This window comes from Callithrix jacchus, chromosome 7 (assembly GCF_049354715.1).
Source record: "Callithrix jacchus isolate 240 chromosome 7, calJac240_pri, whole genome shotgun sequence".
NCBI classification, from domain to species: Eukaryota; Metazoa; Chordata; class Mammalia; order Primates; family Cebidae; genus Callithrix; species Callithrix jacchus.
In genome coordinates this window covers 151867834-151895141 of record NC_133508.1, presented here as the reverse complement: position 1 = coordinate 151895141, position 27308 = coordinate 151867834, and the positions used below count along the sequence as shown (strand labels likewise).

General features: G+C 43.6%; 2 protein-coding genes across 15 annotated transcripts in view; one reads left to right on the top strand and one right to left on the bottom strand.

The window, feature by feature from the left end:
- AP4B1 (adaptor related protein complex 4 subunit beta 1) overlaps positions 1-23210 on the top strand; it is a 32061-nt gene extending 8851 nt beyond the window's left edge. For 3 of the 13 annotated variants that reach the window (XM_009001933.5, XM_009001932.5, XM_078332813.1), the window contains 10 exons: positions 13460-13648; positions 15420-15644; positions 16434-16564; positions 16932-17079; positions 17931-18427; positions 19508-19591; positions 20362-20465; positions 21785-21992; positions 22212-22493; positions 22755-23210. In XM_009001933.5, coding sequence (XP_009000181.1) covers positions 13460-13648; positions 15420-15644; positions 16434-16564; positions 16932-17079; positions 17931-18427; positions 19508-19591; positions 20362-20465; positions 21785-21992; positions 22212-22493; positions 22755-23182 — 2296 coding nt within the window. In that variant the 3' untranslated portion in view covers positions 23183-23210. The other 10 variants (XM_078332819.1, XM_078332817.1, XM_078332811.1 and 7 more) reach the window with 9 other exon arrangements.
- Positions 2932-12901, bottom strand: DCLRE1B (DNA cross-link repair 1B). Of its 2 annotated transcripts, XM_009001931.5 has the most exons (4): positions 12481-12901; positions 11375-11540; positions 10365-10547; positions 2932-6670 (listed from the first exon to the last, which is right to left on the bottom strand). In XM_009001931.5, exons 1-4 carry the CDS (start codon positions 12667-12669, stop codon positions 5571-5573), a joined length of 1638 nt encoding a protein of 545 aa, XP_009000179.2. In that variant the 5' UTR covers positions 12670-12901; the 3' UTR covers positions 2932-5570. The 2 variants fall into 2 exon arrangements, with proteins under 2 accessions (XP_009000179.2, XP_078188948.1); XM_078332822.1 differs by lacking the exon at positions 11375-11540 and having other exon boundaries at positions 4008-6670.
- Positions 23211-27308: the final 4098 nt, after the last annotated feature.

The following is a 27308-nucleotide window of genomic DNA, read 5'->3' as shown; positions in this document are numbered from 1 at the left end:
GCCTTAGGATTTTACAGTTAAATCTACTCAGCACAGCATCTGAAGCTTATCATGATTTCACCCTACTCTTTTTCCATCTGTACAATTGCATCCTTGGATGCTTTGGGTAACTAGTTTTTTGACTAGGCTTGACTCCAGGATCCTCCCCACGAGGAAGTACCTTCATTAGCCAATCTCTCAGATTTTTCTGGGCCTGAAAGGTAGGATTAGCCAATGGCGTTATGCAGGGCATGCACTGGACATGTCAGTCACTCCTCTGTAAGCAGAATTTAAGTATGTCAGGGAGTTTAAGTCAAACTGTTTTTTTTTTTTTTTTTTTTTTTGAGATAGGATCCCGCTGTGTCGCCCAGGCTGGAGTGCAGTGGCGCAATCTTGGCTCGCTGCAACCTCTGCCTCCCTGGTTCAAGCAATTCTCCTGCCTCGGCCTCCCAACTAGCTAGGACTACAGGCATGTGCCACCACTCCTCGCTAATTTTTGCATTTTTAGTAGAGACAGGGTTTCACTGTGTTGGCCAGGCTGGTCTTGAACTCTTGACCTCAGGCGATCCGCCCACCTTGGCCTCCCAAAGTGCTGGGATTACAGGTGTTAGCCACTGTGCCCAGCCAAAGGCAAATCTTTTTTAAAAAAGGTATTGGATACTCTTGTGAAGTGCTTTGGTTGCTTTATTCCATGTCAGTCTCCTCCAAACCCTATGAGGTAGACACTATTATTCCCCCTCTATAAAAAGAAAATTTATGCTGAAAAGCTGAGTAACTTGCTAGAGATTATATACACAGCTAGGAAGTCACAGGATCACTATTTCAACGCAAGACATCTAACTTGAAATTCCATCTTTTCCACCATGGCCGACTGTTTTGCACACAGGAGAATCCTGGGAGCTAAGGCTGGAAGGATAAGTTGCATCTTGCATCCTGTGGACCTAAAGTGTTCTGCTAAATAGTTTGGGTTCTTGAAGGTTTATGAGTACAGAAAATATCTTCTTAGTAAGAGGTAATTAAAGGATTTTTATCCCATCATTGAGAGGGAAATTAGAAAGCAGATGGTATGAACCTGGAAGATGAGTAGAAATTTGAAGAAATTCTGCTGATCAAAGCTTTCTCTTCCTCTTGAAGGCAGGTTATCTCCAAACTTTGTATCTATGACTCCCTAAGTTCGCTCTGGTGCTTTGTCTCACAAAGCCTCATTAGTAGGGTGAGTGAGCTTAACCCAATTTCCTTAGCTCCTCAGAAACACACATTTCAATGAACACACTGAGGATGGAATAGCACAGGGGACAAACTTTTCATCCCACACTCTCCAAAGTTGTTATAAATTAACCAGAGGAGACAGGACTAGTAAGATGGCCATAATACAATAGTGTAAATAATGTAAGGGACAGGCGAACCCAAGGCTAGCCAGAAGTTTTGTGTGACTGAAAGATGATTCAATAAGCTATTTATCCAGAAGAAGAACCAAGCCCAGGACCCTGGGAGATTTTTCTGATCCAGTGGGTCAAGGATATGTTCAAAGAAGACAAAGTTACCTGGGAATGAGATAGTCAAGGTGGGAGCGTAGAGCTAAATGAAAGCACTGTGGTCAATATAAAGACAAGCTTAACCATTCTGAGAATCCCTGACAGGCAGCTATAGATTATAGGTAGGACTACAGGCACTATGATTATAAGGGAGAGCAGCATCGTTCTGTTGGGAGTACAGGTGGGATCCCCTGGGGAAGAGTTAGGGGCAAGCACCATGAGTCTAAGACAAAACAGCTTGTGGTGCTTGGTGGTGGATGAGGACCATGGGGGTGGGCAGCAGCTAACATACTGATAGCTACTCACTCATGGTAGCATTGAAAATACATGCACATGGGCCAGGCATAGTGGTTCACGCCTGTAATCCCAGCACTTTGGGAGGCCAAGGTGGGTGGATCACCTGAGGTCAGCAGTTGGAGACCAGCCTGGCCAACATGGTGAAACCCTGTCTCTACTAAAAATACAAAAATCAGCTGGGTGTGGTGGCGCACACCTGTAGTCCCAGCTACTCTGAAGGCTGAGGCACAATTGCTTGAACCTGCTGAACCTGGGAGGTGGAAGTTGCAGTGAGCTGAGATCACACCACCGTGCTCCAGCCTGGGCAACAGAGCAAGACTCCGTCTCAAAAACAAAATACTTTTTAAAACTATATATATGCACATGGACCCCCACACAGAGTTTCTTTTGCTTAAGACCTACTCCAAGAATGCAGAGAAAACTGTCTATCTGGGATAGAGAAGCCAAGTGCAAATCCCTTCAAAGAACAGTGGGTGAGGCGTGGTGGCTCACACCTGTAATCCCAGGAGTTTGGGAGGTGGAAGCAGATGGATCACCTGAAGTCAGGGGTTCAAGACCAGCCTGGCCAACATGGCAAAACCCTGTCTCTACTAGAAATCCAAAAATTAGCCAGGTATGGTGGCACATCCCTGTAATCCCACCTACTCAGGAGGCTGAGGCAAGAGAATCACTTGAACCCAGGAGGTAGAGGCTGTAGTGAGCTAAGATCACGCCATTGCACTCTAGCCTGGGCAACAGAGTGAGACTCTGTCTCAAAAAAAAAAAAAAAAGTGTTGTCACTCATCTGTTTCCTACCACAAAGGGCAATCTAGGTCAAGAGTGAGAGATGGTCCCCTAATGCCAGCCAGGCAGATTTTTTTCCTGCAAAGGGACTTAAGCCATTGTCAGTTACCTTGTGGAAAAGTACAAGTTCTCCCACAGATCATCCATTAAATAACTAATGGATCTCTAGGGAACTTCCTTTTTCCCAGCACCTTCAAGCCTAATTGTGAGATCTTCATACATCTATAGGATCTTTAGATTCTAAAAATACTTTAAATCGGCTATGGTAAAATGTATACAATGCTGCATTTTTATATGAGGTACTATTGCAAAATCAAATAAGACAACTGCTAATCTCTAGTATAAGAAGTCAGGCATTTTTATTTTAGAATAGTATGGAATTTTCCCATTATGGAAACGCACACATGGCTGGGCACAGGGGCTCATGCCTGAAATCCCAACACTTTGGGAGGCCAAGGTAGGTGGGATCACTTGAGGCCAAATGTTCAACACCAAGACCAGCCTGGGCAACATAGTGAGACCTCATTTCGACAATAAAATAAAATAAAATTAGTTGGGCATGGTGGTGCACACCTGTACTCCCAAGGCATTCAGGAAGCTCAGGTGGGAAAATTTCCTGAGCCTGAGAGGTCGAGGCTGCAGTGAGTTGTGACTGCACTCCAGCCTGAGTGACAGAGCTAGAATCTGTCTCCAAAAAAAAGCCACACGAATAAACAAATGCAAACAAGCTACCAACAACTAAATTCCTTTGCTTTCCCTCCAGCATCTGAATGCATATAGAACACACTTCAAGGAACAGGTGTGACACAGCATGTGCCAAGAGTGGATGGGCTCCGTTGTTGCTAGAAGATAACGCCAATATGGGTACCTCTGTACTGAGAAGTACCTTATCTGTCCCAGCCACCTTTGGCTGCACAGAAGTGAGACAGCTAGAGGATGCTAGAGGAAGTCAGGCTACATTTGCCCACACAGTTTAGTAAATATTTATTAACACAAGATGATTTTCTTTGTGTTAACATGTACCATTCTCATGATCTCATTTAAACTTAATGAGTCCTCAAGGTATTTTAATGCTATCCTGTCTGCAGAAAAGATAGTCGGAAAACCTTTCTGGAGGGCTATTCGGCACAATTGGTATGAAGAACTTAAAACTATAATCTACCTCCAGTAATTTAAGGAAATAAACAAAAATGCAAAATATATGCATAAGATTGTTCATTATAATATATGCAATTTTAAAAATTCAACACAAAATGTTGAATATGGGAATGGCTTATTTAGTTAAGGAATACTCGATGAGGTATTATAAAATATTAAAAATGACATTTTTGAATAATATCTAATGAGTAAAATGCTTAAGATATTAAGAAAGTAAAATGTAGGCTATAAAATAATACACAGTATTACCCCAACTTTGAAAAGCATTTACATATTTAATACATCTACATGCACAGAAAAAAACTAGAAGCATATCAATTGATCCACAATTAAAATTTTTCTCTATATTTTTATGATTTTCAAAGTTTCTTATGCTATGTGCAGAATAATTTCTTTGAAGAACCAGAAACTAAAGAGAACCAACATCCGAAAGACCCATCATAAGGCAAACACTGAGCTAGGAGAATTTTATCAATTTGGTCATCTCAAGTCCATTTTACAGATGAGGAATTAGGCTCCACAATTTCACCAACGGCTCAGGGTGCCACAAATTCAAGCCTAGGCAGTGCCCATGTTTCCTGCTGCACCAAATGCCTCACCTACTGTGGCTCCTAATAGGACCCTGGGAGACTTCAACAAAGGTCATTGACAAAACAGAGCTGTGTACAGCTTTCCCAAGAGCAGTTGCTTTCTAAACTTTCTCTCTCTCAAAGCAGAAAACTCTTGAATCCTGACAAGAAACGGAAACTTCTTCATTGCTAGGGCTCAAGGTTCCATCCCGAAGCAGTTTTTTATCCACATACCCAGCTCCACAAGTCCACGCCCCCTTAAAGCCTATTACCTCATAGCTGTGGTATCAGTTATCCTGCTTACTAGTTTGGCACTTTGTCAGGTTATGAGCAGGACAGGGCAGACTGCACACCCCAACTCCTTCCCGCCAGCTGGCTCCTTGGTCTCTTCCTCGGTTACTGAAACAAACAGGCTATGTGCTCTGGCTCCCTACTCAATCCAAGGGGTGGGGGAGCAGCAAATATCCCAGCTATGTGAACTGGAGGACTATCTGACAACGCATCTTATCTTTTGTAACTCTGTTTCAGCCACATAGGGCCTCCAGGTCCAGCAATCTCATCAGACCCATAGCCTTGACGTTCAGCTGGGTTCTTGACTAACTGCACATCCTCAAGAAGGACATGGAGGTAAAATTTTCACTACTGTTCCAAGGCCTCTTCATCTTTTCCTGTTCTCTCCCAGAGGCAGAGACAGGAAATTATTTGGATGGAGGTCACGGGAAGTCAGTGACATTCAGGATTGAAGCATGTAGCACTATAGTTCATAATTTTAAAAACAGAACTACCTAGGGAGTTTGATCTGAGAAGAGAGAGACGGGGACATGGAGAATGGCACATGACACCACAAAACAGCAACAGGAATAACTGTTTCTTTTGATTCAGACTCTATCTCTTTCTGCACCCACATCCTCTTATGTGGGTGCAGAAAGAGATAAATGCTTGTTCACAAGTTTGAGAAATATTGGGTTAAACAAGGTTAAACAGATTAAGTTACTGTAGGTCTTCTAAAATGTGTTCATGCATACTCCAAAGATTTTATAGCAAGAAGTATTTCTTAAACATAATCGATTATAAAAGGAAGGATTCCATAGGCACGAGGACCCCAGTGAACGAGTTTTCGGAAGTGCTACTCCAGGGTGGGCTCATAAGGGTCCTCTAAAGATAGAAAAGTAGGTTCCCAAAACAAACTCTTTCCCACCAGCCATCAGTTACTATCTTCAAAACTGCAGTGTGGGCTCAGACAAGGTTGTCATTCTGTACTCTCCAGTCTGTACTTCAGCAAAGGTTTATGGAATTTTTCTACTTGCTGGTCAAAGTTCCTGGAAGAATACCCTGCCCGGAAAATGTTCACTGGAGTCAGAAGGTATTTGAGTGCTAGACCCCTGAATTCGGTAGCTGGAAGAGGGGTGGCCTTGCTGCTGTGGGACAGGGGAGAACCATGGCCCATCCAGGGGCTCTGATTCCCTCTGGCTTCTGGACCTCCATCAGCTCCCATGGGTACCAAGGGGGGCCCTAAACCAGTGTCCTTCCTGGTTTCTAGAGAGATAAACTCCTTATCTGTAGACCTTAAGTGCACTGAAAATCCCAGTGGGGCAGTCAACATAGTCACCCTCTTTTGGGACTCACAGAAAGGCACTGCCTCATCACATTCTTTGCTGCAGAGGTCTGGGAACAACTGCTTCTTCATCTGCAAAGGATGGTGGGAGGGCTGCTTTTCAAGATGCACAGGCCGGGGAGAAAGTTTCTCTTTCTTGGCCTTCAAGTCTCTGTCAGCTTGAGACTGCTCAGCACTTTTCTCAGGGGATTCAAATACAACACCCTGGGTTCTCTGCCTCTTTGGCCTCCTCTGCCTCTTTGGCCTCCTTTCTAACAGCCAGAGAAAGCTTGGTTTTCTAGAAGAAGAACTCATGTACTGCTGTACAGAGTCTGGAATTAGGGGCACGGAGACCCTGGGGCTCAGACTGTCCTGAAAGCCTCCACATGGCTGTCGACTGACGATGGGCACCACCTGGCAAGGCTTCAGTGCTGCAACAAAGGCACGAAGCTCAGAGTAGGAGGAATGGTCAGAGTAAGGGATGACGTGGATATCGGGGTGGGAGCTGCGGATTTTTCGGCTTGTGGGAAGGATACCAATGGTAGGGTGGGTCTGGTTCCAATGCAGCATGTTGGAATAGCAGATCTCCATATGGTCCACGGCATGGATACGGCCAGCGTTCTCTTCCACTGTGAACACATCTGCCAGGCCCAGTAGCTGTACCAACTCCAGGCGCCGAGGACTCAATACTACCCAGGTCTGAAATTCCAGGGCCAGCTGCTCCAGCAGTGATTCCTTTCCTAGGCTGTAAAGTCCTAAATAAGGTACCATGGATTGGGGAAAATAAGAGAAGGAAGAAAATTAAGCTACTGGAAAATCCTAATAAATCAACAAAATGTTTAACAAAAGTAGATAAAATTCATGGAGAAATCCATGGAGAATATCAAGGAGGAGGTGGCATTTGAGCTAAGATATATGAAAGGGAATAACACAGAATCCACTCATTCATTTAGTTCAACAAAAGAAAGCATTTAGCGAGTTTTAGGCACTATGAAAACTAATAAAGCAAGCTGTCAGCCCTCAAGAAGTACGATCTACAAGGAAACCCAGAAAAACCAGTTAAAAGCAACGTTAAAGATATGTGTACAGGCTGGGTGCTGTGGCTCCCACCTGTTATAACCCTACCATTTCAGGAGGCTGAGGTGGGAGGATTGCTTGAGCCCAGGAGTTTGAGACCAACCTGGGCAACCTGGCAAAACCCTGTCTCTACAAAAATAAACAAACTGTGTAGGGCAGTTGGTGCCCGCCTACACTCCCTGCTACATGAGAGGCTGAGGCAGGAGGATCACTTGAGTCTGGGAGGTCCAGGCTGCATTGAGCTGTGATTGTGCCATTGCCCTCCAGCCTGGGCAACAGAGTGAAACCTTGTCTCTTAAAAAAAAAAAAAAATGTATACAGTATTGTATCTACTAGGTGATAGAACTGGGGAAAGTTAAGCTAAATCTTAAAGGATGGGCAAGGTTAACCTGGCAAGGAAAAGGTAGAGAGAGTATAGTGGAAAACATTTTAAGAGGGGTCAGTTTTTGCTGTTACTAAGGAAGGAATTGGTAAGAAATAATACCAGAGGGGCAAGCAAGGGCCATAAAAGAGGGTCTTATATGTACCACTAAAGAGCTCTGACTTCATTGTGTAAGTGAAGGGGAGCCACTGAGTGTGAAGCAGGAAAATGGCTAATTCTAATCATAAGAATAATATGCTCAGAGCAGGGCTTTAAAAAGAAAAATATGGTAATAATATTATTTGACTGCCAGGATGAGAAGAAGCTTGAGTGGAAGTTCCAATTGAAGGGCCCGAATAATACTTACACAGAAGGAAATGGAGACATTAATTTGGGTAATAGTTATGGTAACTGATACGGGAGGTGTTGTTTAATAGCTGTTCTCAGACCTTTTCTGAAGAAGTTTAAAATCCACAACCAGATTGTGAATGACTTAAAAAGAAGTATATATTTTTTTATATCCACTTTATTCCTGATTATGGTTCAAAATCTCACTCCTTGGGCACAAATGTAGTGGCTTTTTCTTCTCTCTTGATATATTCCCACCTCCCTACAGCTCTTTCCCTACCAGACTGTGAGCCCTCCAAGTCAGACACCATATTTTATTCATCTTTATACCCTCACTGCCTATTGGATACTTGGCACTTAGTTGGTAGAGGCTTATTGCATATTTGCAAAATTAATCAAGGCTTACTATAGCATTCTCCTAGCCAGCTTTGCTTCTTTGAGAACATTCTGCATTCAAATATTAAGAATGGTTAGGATTGATATTTCTTTATAAGTAGTTAAGCAATCCTGAGAGTAGAGGACATTTCTTAATCAATTTGGTAATCACCCTGGAAGGTACATAAGTTTTTCAATGGCTTTGTTTAGTCTCCTTTTGAAACTCCTTTCAAAGTTGGGACACGTCCTTTTCAAGTATTTATAATGGTGGCAAATCTTTGCCCTTTTGTAGACTTACAAATTTGGAAACAACTAAAAAAGTAATTTGGAACCAAATCTATTACATTTATTTTATAAAACAAAAATTTTCATAAACTATTCCAAATGGCAACTCCAAGAAAGAGTCCTCAATAATGTTTTATACTATTTATAATCACTAGAACAAGCATACAGCTGTTTTCTTCAGTATACTTCATTTAAAACACAACACTCACTTAAATATCTATGTTCCAATAAAGTTTTTTTTTTCTTTTTTTGAGATGGAGTCTTGCTCTGTCACTAAGGCTGCAGTGCATTGGTGCGATCTTGGCTCACTGTAACCTCTGCCTCCCCGGTTCAAGCAATTCTCCTGCCTTAGCCTCCCGAGTAGCTGTGACACAGGCACATGCCACCATGCCAGGCTAATTTTTTGTATCTTTAGCAGAGACAGGGTTTCACCATGTTAGCCTGGATGATCTCGATCTCCTGACCTCGTGATTCCCCCCACCTCCGCCTCCCAAAGTGCTGGGATTACAGGTGTGAGCCACCGCACCCAGCCTGTTCTGACAAATTTCATTCATTCATATTGAATGCTTTTGTATGAGGCATTATTGTAGGTATTTGGGATATATTGTAAAACAAAGAGCCTGCTATAGTGGAATTTACATTCTAGCTGGGGGAGTCAGACAATAAAAAGTACAATAAATACATAAATTATAGAATATACTGCAAGGTGGTGAGTGCATATTGTCCCTCTTCTACTTAAAATTCTTCAGTAGCTCTTGGTTGGGTTTAGGATCAAGTTCAAAATGGCTTAACAGCACTCCAGCCCCTCCTGCCTTTTCAGCCTCCTTGCCCACTGTAAGCCTCTTCTACTGGCTGCTGCTTCTCTGTTCCACAAACACCTAAAGTCTCTTCCCACTTCTAGTGATGCTCTTAAGGAGTTTATGCTTGTGTGTGTGCACACGTGCACATGCATGTGCCACAGGAAGTGAGTGAAAGGCAACAAACAAGCAACAGCATATTTAAAAAGCATAGAGTATACTGGGAGGTTATGACTGCTAAAATAATGAAAAAAATGAACTGGTATAGGTGATCAGGAGTTGGGAATGGGGATGGTGGGTAGGTTGCAATTTTACTTATTTTATTCATTCATTCATTCATTCATTCATTCATTTATTGAGACAGGGTCTTGTTCTGTCATGCAGGCAGTATTTATTTATTTATTTATTTAGAGATAGGGTCTTGCTCTGTCATCCAGGCAGATGTATGTATGTATGTATTTATTTGTTGAGATGGGGTCCTGCTCTGTCATCCAGGCTGGAGTGCAAAGTCATTTACATGGCTCACTGTAACCTTGACCTCCTACTGGACCCAAGTAATCCTCCTATCTCAGCCTCCTATGTAGCTGGGACCACAGGCAAGCACCACCATTGCCAGCTAATTTTTAAATTTTTGGTAGAGACAGGGTCTTGCCACGTTGCCCAAGCTGGTCTCAAATTCCCGGGGTCAAGTGACCCTCCTACCTTGGCCTCCCAAAGTGCTGGGATTATAGGCGTGAGCCACCACACCTGGTTGCAATTTTATTTATTTTATTTTATTAATTTATTTATTTTTGAGATGGAGTCTAGCTCTGTCACCAGGCTGGAGTGCAGTGGTGAAATCTAAGCTCACTGCAACCTCTGCCTCCTGGGTTCAAGCAATTCTCCTGCCTCAGCCTCCTGAGTAGCTGGGATTACAGGCATGCGCCACCATGCCCAGCTAATTTTTGTATTTTTAGTAGAGACAGGGTTTCACTATGTTGGCCAGGATGGTCTTGATCTCTTCACCTCATGATTCAACCACCTCAGCCTCCCAAATTGCTGGGATTATAGGTGTGAGCCACCACACCCAGCCAGGTTGCAATTTTAAATAAGGTGGTCAGTGTAGGACAAAGTGAGAACCGCACAAAGATCTGAAAGATGCGAGAACCGTCAAAGAACCCAGTTCTCTACCTACAGGTAACAGAAAACTGAAAGGAAACAACTCACCAATCTTTATGTTATGTTGTGGGTGCTTTCGAATGAGCTGGATGATCTGGTGGGCAGCTTCTTGTCGGGAAGGAAGAACCAGGGCTGGGTTGCAATTGGTGTTGTCTAGGTATAAAGTATGGATCTGCTTCCCCAGTGTCAGAGCTGGCTCCTTCAGCATGGATGGTGTATATCGAAAATCACCTGGAAGAGTATGTATATGGGAGCAGAAGGTCAGAGACAAAAGAAGACAAGACTTTCCTACCTCAACAATAGATGGGTGTTTGCTTACAAGTCTTTGAAAAAACTATTATGTACCCTGGCACTGAACCATGCAGTATAGCTGCATGGTTTCTTTGTGGAAATGGCTCCATCCTACTTCTATTTTTCAATTACTCTTCACATGGTTTGGACCCTTAAAGAGTGGGAAATCAGCTGGGTGCAGTGGTTCATGCCTGTAATCCCAGCACTTTGGGAGGCCAAGGCAGGTGGATCACCTGAGGTCAGAAGTTTGAGACCAGCCTGGCCAACATGGTGAAACCCCATGTCTACTAAAAATACAAAAATTAGCTGGGCGTTGTGGTGGGTGCCTGTAATCCCAGCTACCTGGGAGGCCGAGGCAGGAGAATTGCTTCAACCCGGGAGGCGGAGGTTGTAGTTAGCCTCGATCACACTACTGCACTCCAGCCTGGGTGACAAGAGCAAAACTCCACCTCAAAAAAAAAAAATAGAGTAGGAAATCAGTTGAGATGGGGTCACTATGCTCATATGTGATGAAGCTAGAAGGACTCCAGCACCTCCAGACTTCTATTGAGTTAAGGCTGCTCAAGAAAAGTCTGCCAGGTGTGGTGACTTACGCTGATAATCCCAGCTACTGGGGAGGCTGAAGTGGGAGGATCACTTGAGGTCAGGAGTTTGAGACCAGCCTAGGCAACATTTTGAGGCCCCAGTCTATACATTAAAAAAAAGGAAAGAAAAAGAAAAGTAATATCTAGTCTGGAGAAGTCGCTGGGATTCCTTGAGAGGCCCACCTGTATAGAGGATGGTTCCAAAATATCCTTCAAAGAGAAACATGACTGAACCAGGACAGTGATTGGCATCGATGAGGGTTACTGTCATGGTCTCTCGTCCAATTTCATCTAGGGGCAATACATGGCTCTCACCAACCTCCAGGGCTCGGATCCATTGCTTAGATACCTGAGGAAACAGTTAGTCATCCCAGTGACCACGGGCTCCCCTCCCTGTTACCTCCTTGGGTCAGGGACTATCCCAAACCTGAATGGAAGAAAGCTGACCAAATCCTGAGCCAGCCAGGAGCAGAAGCTGTAATGGGGATTCCCAAGCAATCTGCCCTTCCTCCTTCCACTCCCCATCCCACCCTTTGTATAACTTAATTAAGAGTTCAGCAAACAGTCTAGTCAGCAATTCTCAAACTTATTCCTGATCTAAATCTCTTGGAGACTTTAGGGTGGGGTGGGGAGAGAGCTGGAGAACCACCGAGCACATTAAGCAGATTCTTATGATGAGGCAAGTTTAGGCCAGGGGCAGTGGCTGACGCCTGTAATCCCAGCACTTTGGGAGGCTCAGGTGGTCAGATCACCTGAGGTCAGGAGTTCGAGACCAACCTGGCCAACACAGTGAAACCCCATCTCTACTAAAAATACAAAAAAATTAGCCGGGTGTGGTGGCCGGCGCCCTGTAATCCCAGCTTCTCAGGAGTTTAAAATAAGAGAAGCGCTTGAACCCAGGAGGCGGAGGTTGTGGTGAGCCGAGATTGTACCACTGCACTCTAGCCTGGGTGACAAGAGCAAAACTTAATCTCAAAAAAAAAAAAAAACGATGAGGCAAGTTTGGGAAACATTGGCCTAGCTTATATATAAAGGTAGCAATAGCTTCCTTGGCTGGACTAAAATATCTCAAGTCGGTCACTTGGAAATCATGTTCTTATTCTAGGTTAAAGATGCATTTCTGGTCCTGCTGAGCAGTCTATGAAAAAAAATACATTTCTGGGTTCAAACAATTTCCGTATTTGTAAAACAGTCTTCATGGACCCCATTCTATAACTCCAAGACTGACAGGTCAAAGTCCCAACCCAGATGCCTGGATCAGCTCTAGGAGGCCGACTCCAGCCCCATACCTGTAGGTGACGATGCAAGAGGTGGGCTGTAATTGGGGAGCAGTAGAGGGGCCGGGCCCAGGTGCTAGACAGGCCCACGGTGTGGTCCGAGTGCATGTGAGACAAGAAGAAGAGCCGTGCGGTGCCAGCCCGGCGCAGGCTCCAGAAGTCCACTGCGATGGGCGTATGGGGGATCAAGACCCCATTCATGGTGGCAGGGTTGGAGTCACCAGAGGGATGCTCTCCATGGGGGCAGGGTTCCTGCCTGAGACTTCCACAACGGCGCCCCGATAAAAGTCATGCTGGGACAAGAACAGGGCCAGAGACCCTAAGGGAAAGAGCCCAGTTGAAGAAAAAGTTACTAGAGTGGGTAGAAAAAGGAAGTGACCGTGCCCCCGGGAACCCAAATCGCGGAAGGCGCTCAGCACTCCCACCCGCGCGCGGGAGTGGAAGCCGGGTAGGGCACTCAAAAGCGCGCGCTGCTGGGAGGAGACAGGCCGAAGTAGCCGATTTCCGATTGCCCGCCGCACTCCACCGGAGGTAGCCGAGCGGCTGCGCCGGGACGGTGAGAGGTTGGGGGAAGGGCATCCTAAGGTCGCAGTCCAGACTAGGCTCAGCGGTCGCTCGCTGGGAGACCCGCAGGGCTGCTCTGGTCTCTTGACAGGGGGGCGGAACTTCCGTAAAAAACAAGATTGGGCCTATCCGCGATGAGAACGGTGCGGAGGCGCACGAAAGGCTGAAACTAGAGAGGGAGGGGCCTGCGGTCAGTCGGCCGCGGCGCTGGAAATCCCGCGGAGGGCCTACTGGTAACCGGAGAGATCTGTGGGCGGGGCGAACGGCCTGCCCGGCGAGGGTAGGGCCTGAAGAGCTCAGGGTGGGGCTCGCGGGGTCGCGGAGGGCGTGGCAGTGTGTCAGAGCCAGCGTGCCGGCCCTACGGAAGCCAAGCCCGGGGCGAGATCTCGCCTTTGTCTTTTCACTGACCCGTATATCCTTCACTCAGGCTCCCACATCAGGACGAGGAGGAGCCCACGAGTTACCGTGGGAGCCGTGGGAGCTGCCCTGTGACTGTTAGGAAGATGCCTTACCTCGGCTCCGAGGACGTGGTGAAGGAGCTGAAGAAGGCTCTGTGCAATCCTCACATTCAAGCTGATAGGCTGCGCTACCGGAATGTCATCCAGCGAGTAATTAGGTATCACCTTCCCTTCGTGCTAACTGCCCGCCTTGCCGTCCCCATCGGGGCTCCCTAGCCCCGGTCTCTCTCAAAGGGTAAATTAGCTTTCACACTTAGCAGTTACACGTTCGGTCTTCGTCCTGCTGCTTTGGAGTACCATCTTAGTCTCCCACCTGCAGCGTCTGTTACTCAGCTGGGTAGTTTCCTCCGTATCAAGGGCTTGAACGATAATTACTGCTGACCCCTGGATCTATAATATAGCGAGTACAGACTTCCTTTTTTAGCTTCAAACCCACGTATCCCACTGCCTGCTTGGCATTTTCATCTGAATGGTTTATCAGAGAGGTATGCCCGAAATAGCACGGACATCCTTCCGTCTTCCTCAAACCTGTTCTTCGGCTTAGGTTTGCGTTGATAAATGCCACCAGCAGCCGACTAAGCATGGGAGCCAACCTTGGGGACACCTGAACCCTGATTTCTCAAGTCAGATAGTTCTAATTCATAATTCTAAATATCTGTCTTCTCTTGTTTATTGGCATTGTTGTTCTGGCCCAGGCCTTCATCACCAAAGCAATTGCACCAGCTTTCTCGTAGGCCCCCTTGAGTCGTTGGAGACAGAATTTTTCCATTATACAAATCTTAACATATAACTCTTGCCTACAGCTATGGTTCACAAACTTTACTATGCACAAAAGCCCCTGGGGTGCTTTATTTCCTCCTGTCCAGGGATTGATTCTGATTTCAGTAGGGTGGCAGGGAACCCAGGAATCTGTATTTTTAGTAAATATCTCAGCTGATTCCAGTAGGAAACCAGTTTGAGAAAGAAAAAAGTCCAAACTTATCACAGCACCCGAGGAACAAGCTGTCAATCCAACTACCTGCAGACTCTCAAAAGAATGTGTGCCGGTCCTACTCATGTCTACATATCTCATAGCATGTATCATCACCTTTCTATTACATCTGCCTGTGGCCTCCTGCTGATTCAGCTAAAGTATTACTTCCTCTGTGAAGAAACATTTTCTGAATTCATGCCAGTGTCAGACCTCTGAATCCCCTCTGTATCTTGTACAATACATTTGTTTACATACTTATCTATTGGCCGGGCACTGTGGCTCACACCTGTAATCCCGGCACTTTGGGAGGCCGATGTGGGTGGATTACGAGGTCAGGAGTCCAAGACCAGCCTGGCCAACGTGATGAAACCCCGTCTCTACTAAAAATACAAAAATTAGCCAGGCGTGGTGGCAGGCGTCTGTAGTCCCAGCTACTCGGGAGACTGAGGCAGGAGAATCACTTGAACCCTGGAGGCAGAGGTTGCACTGAGCCAAGGTTGCGCCACTGCACTCCAGCCTGGGCAACAGAGCAAGACTCCTTCTCAAAAAAAATAAACAAAAATAAAAAATACTTATCTATCATACTGTAATGAATGGCATTCTTAACTGACTCATTAATAGATTTGTAGTTCTCAGAGGTCTGAGACCACACCTTCTTCAAGATTATGTTCCCAGAGCATAGCCCTGGATATTACATCCAGGCATGTAAAAGTTGAATTTCACCAAAGTGTACTAGGAATTCAATAAGTGTTTGTTGAATGAATAGAAGAATAATGTTTATTGCAGGCCTATGGTATGAAGTATTGTGTGATATAATAGACAAGGTATTCCTGGCTGCTACCATCTAAGAGATCACAATCTAGTTGAGTAACCAGGAGATATATAGGTAAAACTCCCTCCATTGTAAGTTGGAGATTTTGTATTTTACTTCTTTCTAACACGTGTGTTGGTTTCAGGTACATGACTCAGGGCTTGGACATGTCTGGTGTTTTTATGGAAATGGTGAAGGCCAGTGCCACTGTAGATATTGTCCAGAAGAAGTTGGTTTATCTGTACATGTGCACATATGCTCCCCTAAAACCAGATCTGGCTCTCCTGGCCATCAATACACTGTGCAAAGATTGCTCAGACCCCAATCCAATGGTGCGAGGGCTGGCGTTACGGAGCATGTGCAGCCTCAGGTGAGTACCCTCTTCTGTGTATGGTCTTCAATGGCTGCCTCAGCAGGGCAGATTTTTAAAGAGCACAATTTATTTGAGCTCCTTAATACTGGGGAAAACACTATTGTATGCTGAACTCAGATTTTCAGCTGTTGCTTTGGCCTGATAACCTGTATCATACAATTTTATTAGAGGGAGTTTTTCATTCTTACCCTCAATAAAATAGTCCTCAGTTTTGGTTAAATATTTCTAAACAATTACATGTGTATCTTTTTTGCTGCCTGTGCAGCAGCATTCAAAATGAAAAGTCAAATTAGAAAAAAAAAAAAGAAAAGTCAAATTAGGTTGGGTATGGTGGCTTATGCCTGTAGTCTCAGCACTTCGGGAGACTCAGGCAGGAAGATTTCTTGAGCCCAGGAATTCGAGACCAGCCTGGGCAAGATGGTGAGACCCTGTATCTACAAAAAATTTAAAAATTAAATGGGCATGGTGACACACACCTGTAGTCTCAGCTACTTGGAAGGCTTAGGCAGGAGGATGGCTTGAGCCCAGGAATTCAAGGCAGCAGTGAGCTATGATCAGGCCACTGTACTCCAGCCTGGGTGACAAAGTGAGACCCCCATCTCTAACAAAAACAAGAAAAAAACAGAAAAGTCAAATTATGGCTTTTTAAACTTGATAGAGATTCTCTGCAATTCTTCATGATCTGATAGAGGCAGCATCTGCTAAACCCTCTGTTAAGTGAACAGGGCTGATATATGTCAAAATTAGTATTTCAGGATCTGGCTAACTCCAGAATGTGTTGCTTAGGATGCCTGGTGTGCAGGAGTATATACAACAGCCTATTCTCAATGGTCTGCGTGATAAGGCTTCATATGTCAGGAGAGTGGCAGTCCTTGGATGTGCCAAGATGCATAATCTTCATGGAGACTCTGAAGTGGGTAGGTTCCGTGTAATCCATCATGGCCAATGTGCCTCTCTTACGTATAACTTTATAAAAGAATATGTGGCTTTGGTTGAAAATAATAATGTGGCCCTAGTTCTGTATATATCTCTTTAAGTGTGATGCAGGGCTTGGTATCTTCTGGGGCTCTGGTGAGATCTGATATTAGCTGCTTAGAACAGTCTGGACATGGCAGTTTTTTTGCCTTATACTTTAGTATGGCTTTTGTCATTTTTGTAGCAGAGAAGTTCAATTTTGTCTGCCTGGAGCTATTACTCTGGCTCTATCCCTGTTACTCTGAAGCTTTTCTTCTTTATCTGAAGAAGAAAATACACTGTGTTCTTTATCTTTGTTCTTTTTTATAGATGGTGCCCTTGTTAATGAATTATACAGTTTGCTGCGTGACCAGGATCCAATTGTGGTTGTGAACTGCTTGAGGTCTCTAGAGGAAATTCTGAAACAGGAAGGAGGCATTGTCATCAATAAGCCCATTGCCCACCATCTCTTAAATCGGTTTGGATGCCTCAGTGCTCTTTTTATTATGAGATCTGCGTCCTTGTGGGATCTTGTTAATTTACTGAAGTATTGAACAACTTATGTGTGGTAGAAAAGAAAGTTAACTATTATTAACTCCCTTGCATTTCACTGAGAGAACTTTTATTTGCCTTAGTTTCCCTTATTGATACAGGGAAATAGAAATATCCTGTGGGAATAGGTTCTACTCTTCTCTAGTCATTATATCCCTCAAACTAAGCCATTTATAGCATCTTAAAATGTAGAGAACCTGGACCTAGTATATGTAGTGTATGCTGATCATGTCTTTGGTCTTAGATGAGTGTGCATGTGTACTCATCTTGGAATTTTAAGCCTATTCTGTGGAAACTTTAAATAGTACATGAAAAGAATGATTTGATTATGGTACAGCCTATTTTTTTTGTTTGTTTGTTTGTTTGTTTTTTGAGATAGAGTCTTGCTCTGTAGCCCAGGCTGGAGTGCAATGGCATGATCTCAGCTCACTCAACCTCCGCCTCCTGGGTTCAAGCGATTCTCCTGCCTCAGCCTCCCAAGTAGCTGGGACTATAGGTACCTGCTACTACACCCAGCTAATTTTTCTGTTTTTAGTAGAGACCAGGTTTCACCATGTTGGTCAGGCTGGTCTCGAATTCCTGACCTTAGGTGATCCGCGTGCCTCAGTCTCCTGAAGTGCTGGGATTACAGGCATGAGCCACTGCGCCCGGCCCTCACAGCCTATTTTTAAGAATTCTCCCTTTGTTATGGTGAACAACCAACTGCTCATATGGCATTGGCATGGAGATGGTCCTAGTTTTGTTGCTAAAATAGCTCTTGTTTCATTTTTTTGATAGAATGTCAAAATTGGACCAATGGGGCCAGGCTGAAGTGTTGAACTTCCTGCTACGCTACCAACCCCGCAGTGAGGAAGAACTATTTGACATTCTCAATCTGTTGGACAGTTTTCTCAAGAGTGGAAGCCCAGGTGTGGTGATGGGAGCCACCAAACTTTTTCTGATCTTGGCAAAAAAGTTTCCCCACGTCCAAACTGATGTGCTTGTGCGGGTCAAGGGGCCTTTGCTAGCTGCCTGTTCTTCAGAGAGCCGTGAGCTCTGTTTTGTTGCTCTTTGTCATGTACGCCAGATCTTGCATAGTTTGCCAGGTCACTTTAGCAGCCACTACAAAAAGTTTTTTTGCTCCTACTCGGAGCCCCACTACATCAAACTACAGAAAGTGGAGGTGCTGTGTGAGCTGGTGAACGATGAAAATGTGCAGCAGGTGCTAGAGGAGCTCCGAGGGTATTGCACGGATGTGTCTGCTGACTTTGCACAGGCTGCCATCTTTGCCATAGGTAGGTGTCTGCTGCTTTTCCTTCTAGAGAACCGGGACCAGTCAGCTAGAAAGCTGTGGTTAGAGGAACCATAGAGGGCAAAGGGCATAAATCTTGCTTCAGAAGCAAAATGCTATGCACTAAATAATTGGATCAGTAACTGCAAACAGGGGAAAGAGATTTTTTTTTTTTTTGGTCAAGACTGCTGTTGCCGTATCTTTCAGGATGGCGAATACAGGTAACTCAAACTACAACACTTAAAATTTTTGTTGTCTTCTATCCAAAACGCTTTCCTGTATTTCATCTTACCACAGTCTCACGACAGTCAGGAAAAGTAGATAAATGTCGTCAACTTCATTTTAAAGACGAAGAAACTCAGGCACAAAAACAGTTATCAGATTGCCAAAAGGGCATGTAGTTTTAGAAATCGGACTGAAATCCAGCTTTCCTGACTCTAAGTCCTCTGTTAATCTACCAGTCATGGACTGAGCTTCTACTATGGGCTATGTATTGTGCTAAATATAGACCAACACAGAATAATTCCTTAATCTTACAGACTTTTTCATAGTACCCTGTTTCAAATTTAAAAGGCTGGAGTGACTCAAAAACGGAAAGCAGCTGGTGAGCTAAGTTTTCAAGGATCTCAAGTACAGGAGGAGAAGGAACCCTCATATTTGGAATAAAGCATGGTGAATTTAGGGGCAGAGAAGAGGGAGCAAAGAGGAGAGTAGAAATCCTTAGTCAGGAGACTGCTGTCAAGTGTCCCCCGCAAAAATACTCCTTTGCAAGTGGGCTGCAGTGAAAAGGGTGCCTCATATGTGGCTGCCAGGTAAATACCTTTGTTATTATAGGTTTTCAGCCTTGTTTAATGGGGAATTGTTTTGCTATGAGCTTTCAGTTTTCTAGTAGTCAATGAGAAAAAATGGAAAAAATGACTTTTACCTAAGTTCCCTTTATAGAAACTTATATTCTTAGTTCATCAAGTAAGGAGTGATTTTTTTTTTAGATATCTCTGTTTCTTTTGTCTTTGGTGGGAGATGATTTTAGATTGAGCACTAATACTTGACTTAGCAGTTTTCTCTGCTTTACCTTCTTTTGTAGGTGGCATTGCCAGGACTTACACAGATCAGTGTGTTCAGATTCTAACAGAGTTGCTGGGTCTTCGACAAGAGCACATTACCACAGGTAATGCCTACTTTTCTAGAATTTTTTTTTCTTTGTCAAGTACCTGGCCTATAGTAGTTGCTGAAAACACGTTTGTTGTTGAATGAGTAATATAGATTGAAACTTTTCCTTGCATCATCATCTGTTGCTGTTAGAGAAGCATAGGGTCTATAGATCTAATAGGATATTGAGTTTTCGGGCTGTCATGAGCCCGTAAGGCTGTACCGTAGATAATGAAGGCTACTAGGATAACCTTGCTCGATATTTCACCATCTTTCTTCTCTTTTCATTTTATGGCAGTATGCCATAGGCAGTGGCTTGCAGGGTTGGAACTAGGGAAAGTCAAGCAAGGTGCCTAGGCTGCAAAATGTAAGAAGGCGCTCACTCCTAGTTCCTGCAAGAGCCGACCCTGCATGTCTTCTTCTGTCTTAAACCCTACGCACCTTACTTGCCTTGTCATTGTCCCAGTCCGGGTGGTTCCATTTATACTGTCTTTAGTGTGTCATTCAACAGCAATACTACCTCACAACTGTATATACAGCTTTACGTTTACAAAGTGCTTTGTCATACATTATTAGCTCATTTATCTTTACATCAACCTGATAAGAGCAATATTCATTTAAGAAATTATTGCTCATTTCATTACATTTCTTAACCACTGACCACACCTCTAAAACCCATTTTACAGAAACCCAGCCAGAACCGTGAGTCTGAATACACTACTGTTGTTAAGATTCCTCCCTGCCTGGAGGCTCTAATCCTGTGCTCTTGTACCTTGGCCTGTATTGTAGTGGTGGTGCAGACTTTCCGAGACCTGGTTTGGTTGTGTCCTCAGTGTACCGAAGCTGTGTGTCAGGCCCTGCCCGGCTGTGAGGAGAACATTCAAGATAGTGAGGTAGACTGTAATTCTTTACTTCTAAGTAGAGGGAGAATGCTTGAACCCTGCCCTTTGAAATAGAATCTAATTATTCTCTCTTCTCTGTGTTTGAAGTAGACATTCTTAGAATTGATTGCCACCTTAGATTCTCTTTTGGATGTAGATGGCATATAAATTATAAAAACAAGATTTATCTATGGTTTTTATTATAAAACTCTGATACGACTTTTGAACAGTTTTGTTTTGTTTTGCTTGAGATAGTCAGCCAGGCTGGAGCACAGTGGCGCTATCTCGGCTCACTGCAACCTCTACCTCGTAGACTCAAGTGATTCTCCTGCCTCAGCCTCTGAGTAGCTGGGATTACAGGTGTGCACCACCTTGCCCAGCTAATTTTTGTATTTGTAGTACAGAGGGTTTTGCCATGTTGCCTAGGCTGGTCTAGAATTCCTAGTCTCAAGTGATCCATTCACCTCAGCCTCCCAAAGAGCTGGGATTACAGGCATGAGCCACTGCCCCCAGGCCCTCTTGAACAGCTTTGAGTCAGAGATTTGACCATGGAGTTTTTAGCTAGAATGAGAATTAGAATCATTTGTGAAATTTTTACAAAGATCTGGACTTAATCATGGGTCTGCTGACCTAATATTCAGGGGTAGTGGACCTAGACAGATAATTTTTTTTTTTTTTTTGAGATGGAGTCTAGCTCTGTCACCCAGGCTGGATGGGATGCAGTGACACCATCTCGGCTCACTGCAATCTCTGCCTCCCAGTTTCAAGCAATTCTATTGTCTCAACCTCCTGAGTAGGTGGTACTACAGGTGTGCACCACCATGCCTGGCTATTTTTTGTACTTTTAATAGAGATGGGGTTTCACCATGTTGGCCAGGCTGGTCTCAAACTCCTGACCTCAGGTAATCCACCCGCCTTGGCCTCCCAAAGTGCTGAGATTACAGGCTTAAGCCACTGCACCCAGCTGACAGATATATTTTTAAGAAGCTTCACAGATGGCTCTGATGTGCACTCTAGATTAGTAACCACTTTCCTGAAAAATTTAGAGAAATTCTTTGAGCAGCTTCCACTGAAACACTAAACCCCAGCTGGGCCAGAGGCCCCAAAGTTGAGGAAACCTCAACTTTGAGTTTCCTCTTGTGTATTAGAATTTCATTTCTATTTGTTGTAGAGAGTACAATAGGGGGAATCAATAAATTAAATAAAGTAAACTAAAGATTATGCCTTTCCTGCTGGCGCTAAGCAAAAAGCAAAACCAGTGATTGTCTACTATCTCCTGAGTTTTGGACAGCCAAGTGTTGCACACTTGCTCTTATCCCTTTATTCCCTAGGGGAAGCAAGCACTTATTTGGCTACTGGGGGTCCACGGGGAAAGAATTCCTAATGCTCCTTATGTGTTAGAGGACTTTGTTGAGAATGTGAAGTCAGAGACATTTCCAGCTGTTAAGATGGAGCTACTCACTGCTTTGATGCGCCTTTTCCTCTCACGACCTGCTGAGTGCCAGGACATGCTGGGACGTTTGTTGTATTACTGCATAGGTAGGTTTTTCAGAAGGAAATAGTACTTGCCATGACCCATAGTAAAAATTCTTAATAGCTTTCATTGTTTGGTGAGTCATGTCTGGGACCAGAGGAGAAAATGTTAATGCTTCCTGGGGTTTCCTCTCCCCTTCATTTTCTTATCCTATTTTGGTTGGCACAAGGGTAGGAGGAAAGTGCTTTTGTTTTTAATGAATTCAATCTGTTGTCTTACCTCAGAGGAAGAAAAGGATATGGCTGTACGGGACCGAGGTCTCTTCTATTATCGCCTCCTCTTAGTTGGCATTGATGAAGTTAAGCGGATTCTGTGTAGCCCTAAATCTGACCCTACTCTTGGACTTCTGGAGGATCCGGCAGAAAGACCTGTGAACAGCTGGGCCTCAGACTTCAACACACTGGTGCCGGTGTATGGCAAATCCCGCTGGGCAACTATCTCTAAATGTCAGGGGGCAGAGCGTTGTGGCCCAGAGCTTCCTAAAACGCCATCCTTTACTGCATCAGGTAAGCAAGTCCTTACCTTAAATGTTGTCATGATGAATCTTTACCTTTTCAGTGATTGGTGGAAAGTAGAGTATCCTGGCACTAAATCTCAGACTGTTGCCTGAATTTCAAGCGTTTGTGAGCAAGAAAGGTTCATCATTGGTTATTTCGGCCATTTATCCAAAGACAGAAGTCATATTGTGTACGTTCGGGAATTTGGATTAAAAACCTAGCTCCTACAGATTAAGAAGATCTTTCACACAAGTTTTCTATCTCTTTTAGGACCCTTGATTCCTGAAGAGAACAAGGAGAGGGTACAAGAACTCCCTGATTCTGGAGCCCTCATGCTAGTCCCCAATCTGCAGCTTACTGCTGATTATTTTGAGAAAACTTGGCTTAGCCTCAAAGTTGCTCATCAGCAAGTGTTGCCTTGGCAGGGAGAATTCCATCCTGACACCCTCCAGATGGCTCTTCAAGTAGTGAACATCCAGACCATTGCAATGAGTAGGGCTGGGGCTCGGCCGTGGAAAGCATACCTCAGTGCTCAGGATGATACTGGCTGTCTGTTCTTAACAGAACTGCTGTTGACATCTGAAAACTCAGAAATGCAGATCTCTGTGAAACAAAATGAAACAAGAACCGAGACGCTTAATAGTTTTATTTCTGTATTAGAAACTGTGATTGGAACAATTGAAGAAATAAAATCATAAGTTTGTTTCTTGTCCAGAGTAAGATGAATAACGATCACAGTTTCTTAGTCTTTCTTATTAGAGCTGCCAGTAAGTCCAGATAATGTCGGATACAAAAGAGAGTGGAAAATCTAGGAATCAGGATTCTGACATTTTTGGCAAAAGAAGATTGATTTATTAATTTCATTCCTATTGGCAATTGACCCCATTTATCAATGATGATGTTGTAAAGGTAAACGTTGGCAAGGGGATGGGGTGAGGATGGCATTTGGATTATTTCCTCATCAATTTTAGGAAATGTGTTAGTAATTAAAGATGGTGGATGTGTGGAAACTGACAGGTTCATCATTTATGAGGGTCATCTTTTCCTCCCTGGATTGTTATAGTAAATTCCTAACTGTTCTCATATTTCCAATCGTGCTTTTTAGGCCAGAGTCCAAAGTCCTTAATGTCATCTAATGTACCTCTGGTGTCAAGTCTTGCCACTCCCAAAATGCCTTCTCCTCTGGTAGAAGCAAACCACTTGCATTGCAGTTCCCCGAATACACCACCTTCTTTCACCTCTGTGCTTTAACTTAAACCTGCTTTTATTTATTGACTAGAACATTTTCTCACCCTCATATCTTCTTTAGCACCTAGTCTATCTTTCAGTGTTCAGCTCACTCATGAACTCTTTCAAGAACTTTTCTGTAACCCTCACTGCCTTCATTAGGGGTTTCCTTCAAGCTGTCATAGTAGCCAGAGCATACCTCTAGCCATAGTATGTCATTGTTTCTTGTTGCTTGTCCTCAATTTTTATTCTGTTCTTATCTGACCACATTTTGTACATTGAAGCAACTTATGGCAAGAACAAATCTAATAAAATGCTGGTAAAATATGAGACTAGCAAATCCAGAATGGAAAAAATTAAAATACCAGTTAAGACCTGCTGGGTTGGGGATTGGGAAATACACAAATGTTCAGGCTATATGGGCCTATTAGATGATAGTTGAGCCTTGATTTGTCTCTCTAGGTGATTTAGCAGTCAGAGTTAAGGGAAACAGTTGTAATTGTTATCAGAGAGGAAGAAACACTAAAATATGTACACGATCCTACGAGTAGTTAGGAATGGGTTTCACATGACTTTCTTACAGTATTCTGCAATGAAAGCAGAGAGCACGACTTTATAGAGCTTAGACTGCGTGCAGTCACTCTTCTTGGTAACCCAGCTCTTTGGGAGGCCAAGGAGGGAGGATTGCTTGATGCTAGAAGTTCAAGATCAGCCTGGACAGCATAGTGAGACCTGTCTCTAAAAACTGAGTTAGTCAGGCATGGCAGCACATGCCTGAAATCCCAGCTGGTCAAAAGGCAGAGGCAGGAGCATTGCTTGAGCCCAAGAGTTTGAGCTTACAGAGAATGGTGATCATACCACTGCACTCCAGCCTGAGTGACAGAATGAAACCCTGTCAAATGAAAAAAACAAAAAAACATACATACAAAAATAGTAATCCAGACATGGTGACTCATGCCTTTAATCTCAGCACTTTGGGAGACCAAGGCAGGTGGATCCCTTGAGGCTAGGAGTTTGAGACCAGCCTGGGCAATGTAGTGAGACCCCCATCTCTACAAAAGTAAAAAATTAGTCAGGTATGGTGGTGTGTGCCTGTAGTCCCAGCTACTTGGGAGGCTGAGGTGGGAGCATTGCTTGAGCCTAAGAGGTCGAGGCTACGGTAAGCTATGATCATGCCACTGCACTCCAGCCTGGTTGACAGAGCAAGACCTGTCTCAGTAATAATAATAATAACATGGTACTTAATGAAGGCATTTCTTCAAGGGCTTAAGATAACATGATCTAAGTATATAGCCTTCATCATCCAGCTTAATTCAAGGATTTCTACTACCTAGATACATAGATGAACACATATCCTTCAGGTAATTTTTCACCCATCACTTCTCTCAATGAGACTTTTTTTTCTGTGATGGAGTCTTGCTGTGTCACCCAGGCTGCAGTGCAGTGATGTGATCTCAGCACATTGCAACCTCCACATTCTGGATTCAAGCCATCCTCTTGCCTCAGCCTCCCAAAAAGCTGGGACTACAGGCATGCACCACCATACCCGACTAATTTTTGTATTTTTAGTAGAGACAGGTTTTCACCATGATGGCCAGGCTGGTAACTCCTGACCTCAGGTGTTACCCGGCCTCAACTAGGCTTACAGGCATAAGCCACTGTGCCCAGCCTGAACAACTTTTAAGAATGATTCTTTCTTTTTATTTCCATAGTGCCTGCCACATAGTATTAGCAAATCTTTCTTGAATGGCTATAAATAATTAGATTCTCATGTGTGGATTGATGTTTGAAATGGGTTTTATGATATTGTATCAACTATGTGGAAAATAATGGAATTTCATCTAAACCAGGATTTCTTTAAAGTGGCAATACTGACATTTGAGGCCAGATAATTCTTTGATGTGAGAGACTTTCCTCTGTACTGTAGAATGATTATTAGCACTATCTCTGGCCTCTATCCACTGGATGCCAGTAGAATCCTCAGTTGTAACAACTCAAAATGTCTCTAGACATAGTCAAAGGTCTCCTAGGGTAGGAGGCAAAATTGCCATTACTTGAGAACCACTGATTTAGACTATGGATCCTCAGGGATAGGAAAGGTAAGGACAGCTTCAGAATTGCACTTTCTGTATTTTTATGGTTCAGTTAAATGGTGAATGTTTAATTAGTTACTAAGAGAAATAAAATTGAAGTGCTGCCAATTCAAAGTGTAGCAAGGGAACAGGATGCAGGTGGTGGAAACTGAGTAAATTGGTATGACTCGGCCACTGACTAAATAGTAACACTAAAGTGAGCCCAACTATCGGAGCTTTTAGAAGACTATGTTGTCCTTGGTTGCTGTTCTATAAGACGCAGACATAGAATATGAAATTGTTGCTTTTGGAAAATATACTTTTAAGATGATCTCAATGAAGAACTGATTTCTCCTGTAGCCTGGTTTTACTAATTTATTATAAGCCAAATGACTAAAGCTCAAGTATACTATGAAGTTAATTCTTTTAATCTTTTCCCCCCAGGAACCCTGTGTAGCTTCTGCAGACATGGGATTTGATGATGTGATATAAGTAGATGTTTGTGTTTTCCAAACCATGAAGGTATTCGATACTGTGCTCTTAAGAACAGCGGCCTTCTAATGTCATTCTTAGTTGACAGGTAAACAGTATGTTATGCATATAATGAGGTCCCACAGAGACAATATGTTTTGGAACACTGCAGAGGCAACAATTTGCATAGTTACCATAATTTTATAGTTATGAATCAGTAACTGTGATATGTTTCCATTCTTCCTATTTTTGAACAGGCGTTCTGTTAAGATTATTATATTCCTTTCTTAGATATAGGGTGTTTAGGGGAGAGGGGACACATTGCTTGTTTTCTTAGTTACAAGTCTCCATGTTGAGAGGAGTTGCACCCAAGGATCTTCATCCACGTGCACATCTGGTACAGATGACAAGAACCTGGACTTTAAGCCAATGATATAATGAGACAAAGCTTTTTGGGGAGGGATGTAAATTGTTGTAGCCAGAGTGGCAAGGGAAACAAGTTGACAAGGAAAAAATTCTGGCCTCATCATTTTTCAGTAATAATTAAAAGCACAATATTAGAACTGCAAGGGTGAAGGTACGTGGGCTGAGGGAAAGGGATGGTTTGGGAGGGTGCCATATTGAAGGTCCAGAAGAAGTAAACAAAGGTGGAAAATTTACTCCACATTGCCAATGAGAGCCTGTAATCTATTCCTGTAGCTTTACAACATTGATTATACAAGACAATGTAAAGGAGTCAAAATTGGATTTTTTTTTTTTTTTTTTTGACTCAGGGTCTCGCTTTGTTGTCCAGGCTAGGGTGCAGTGGTGTGATCATGGCTCAGTGCAGACTTGTCCTGGGCTCATGTGATCCTCCTACTTCAGCTTCCTGAGTAGCTGGGACTGTAGGTGCATGCCACCTCAAGATTCGATTTCAAAGATAGCATAAGCATATTGATAGTGAAATGAGGAAGGTGGTTTATTACTGTGGGAAAGCTTGAGTTTGATATAAGACAGACTTGGTTTAAAATTTATATTCTGCCACTTACTGATGTGTGAACTTGGGCAAGCTATT

Excerpts from the sequence above, each read along its gene's own strand:
- DCLRE1B (XM_009001931.5), bottom strand. The coding sequence starts at position 12,669 with ATGAATGGGGTCTTGATCCCCCATACGCCCATCGCAGTGGACTTCTGG. Across the intron at positions 10,548-11,374 it reads TGGAACCATCCTCTATACAG|GTGATTTTCGATATACACCA; the intron begins GTGGGCCTCTCA and ends ATACTCTTCCAG. Across the intron at positions 6,671-10,364 it reads ACAACATAACATAAAGATTG|GACTTTACAGCCTAGGAAAG; the intron begins GTGAGTTGTTTC and ends TACCTTATTTAG.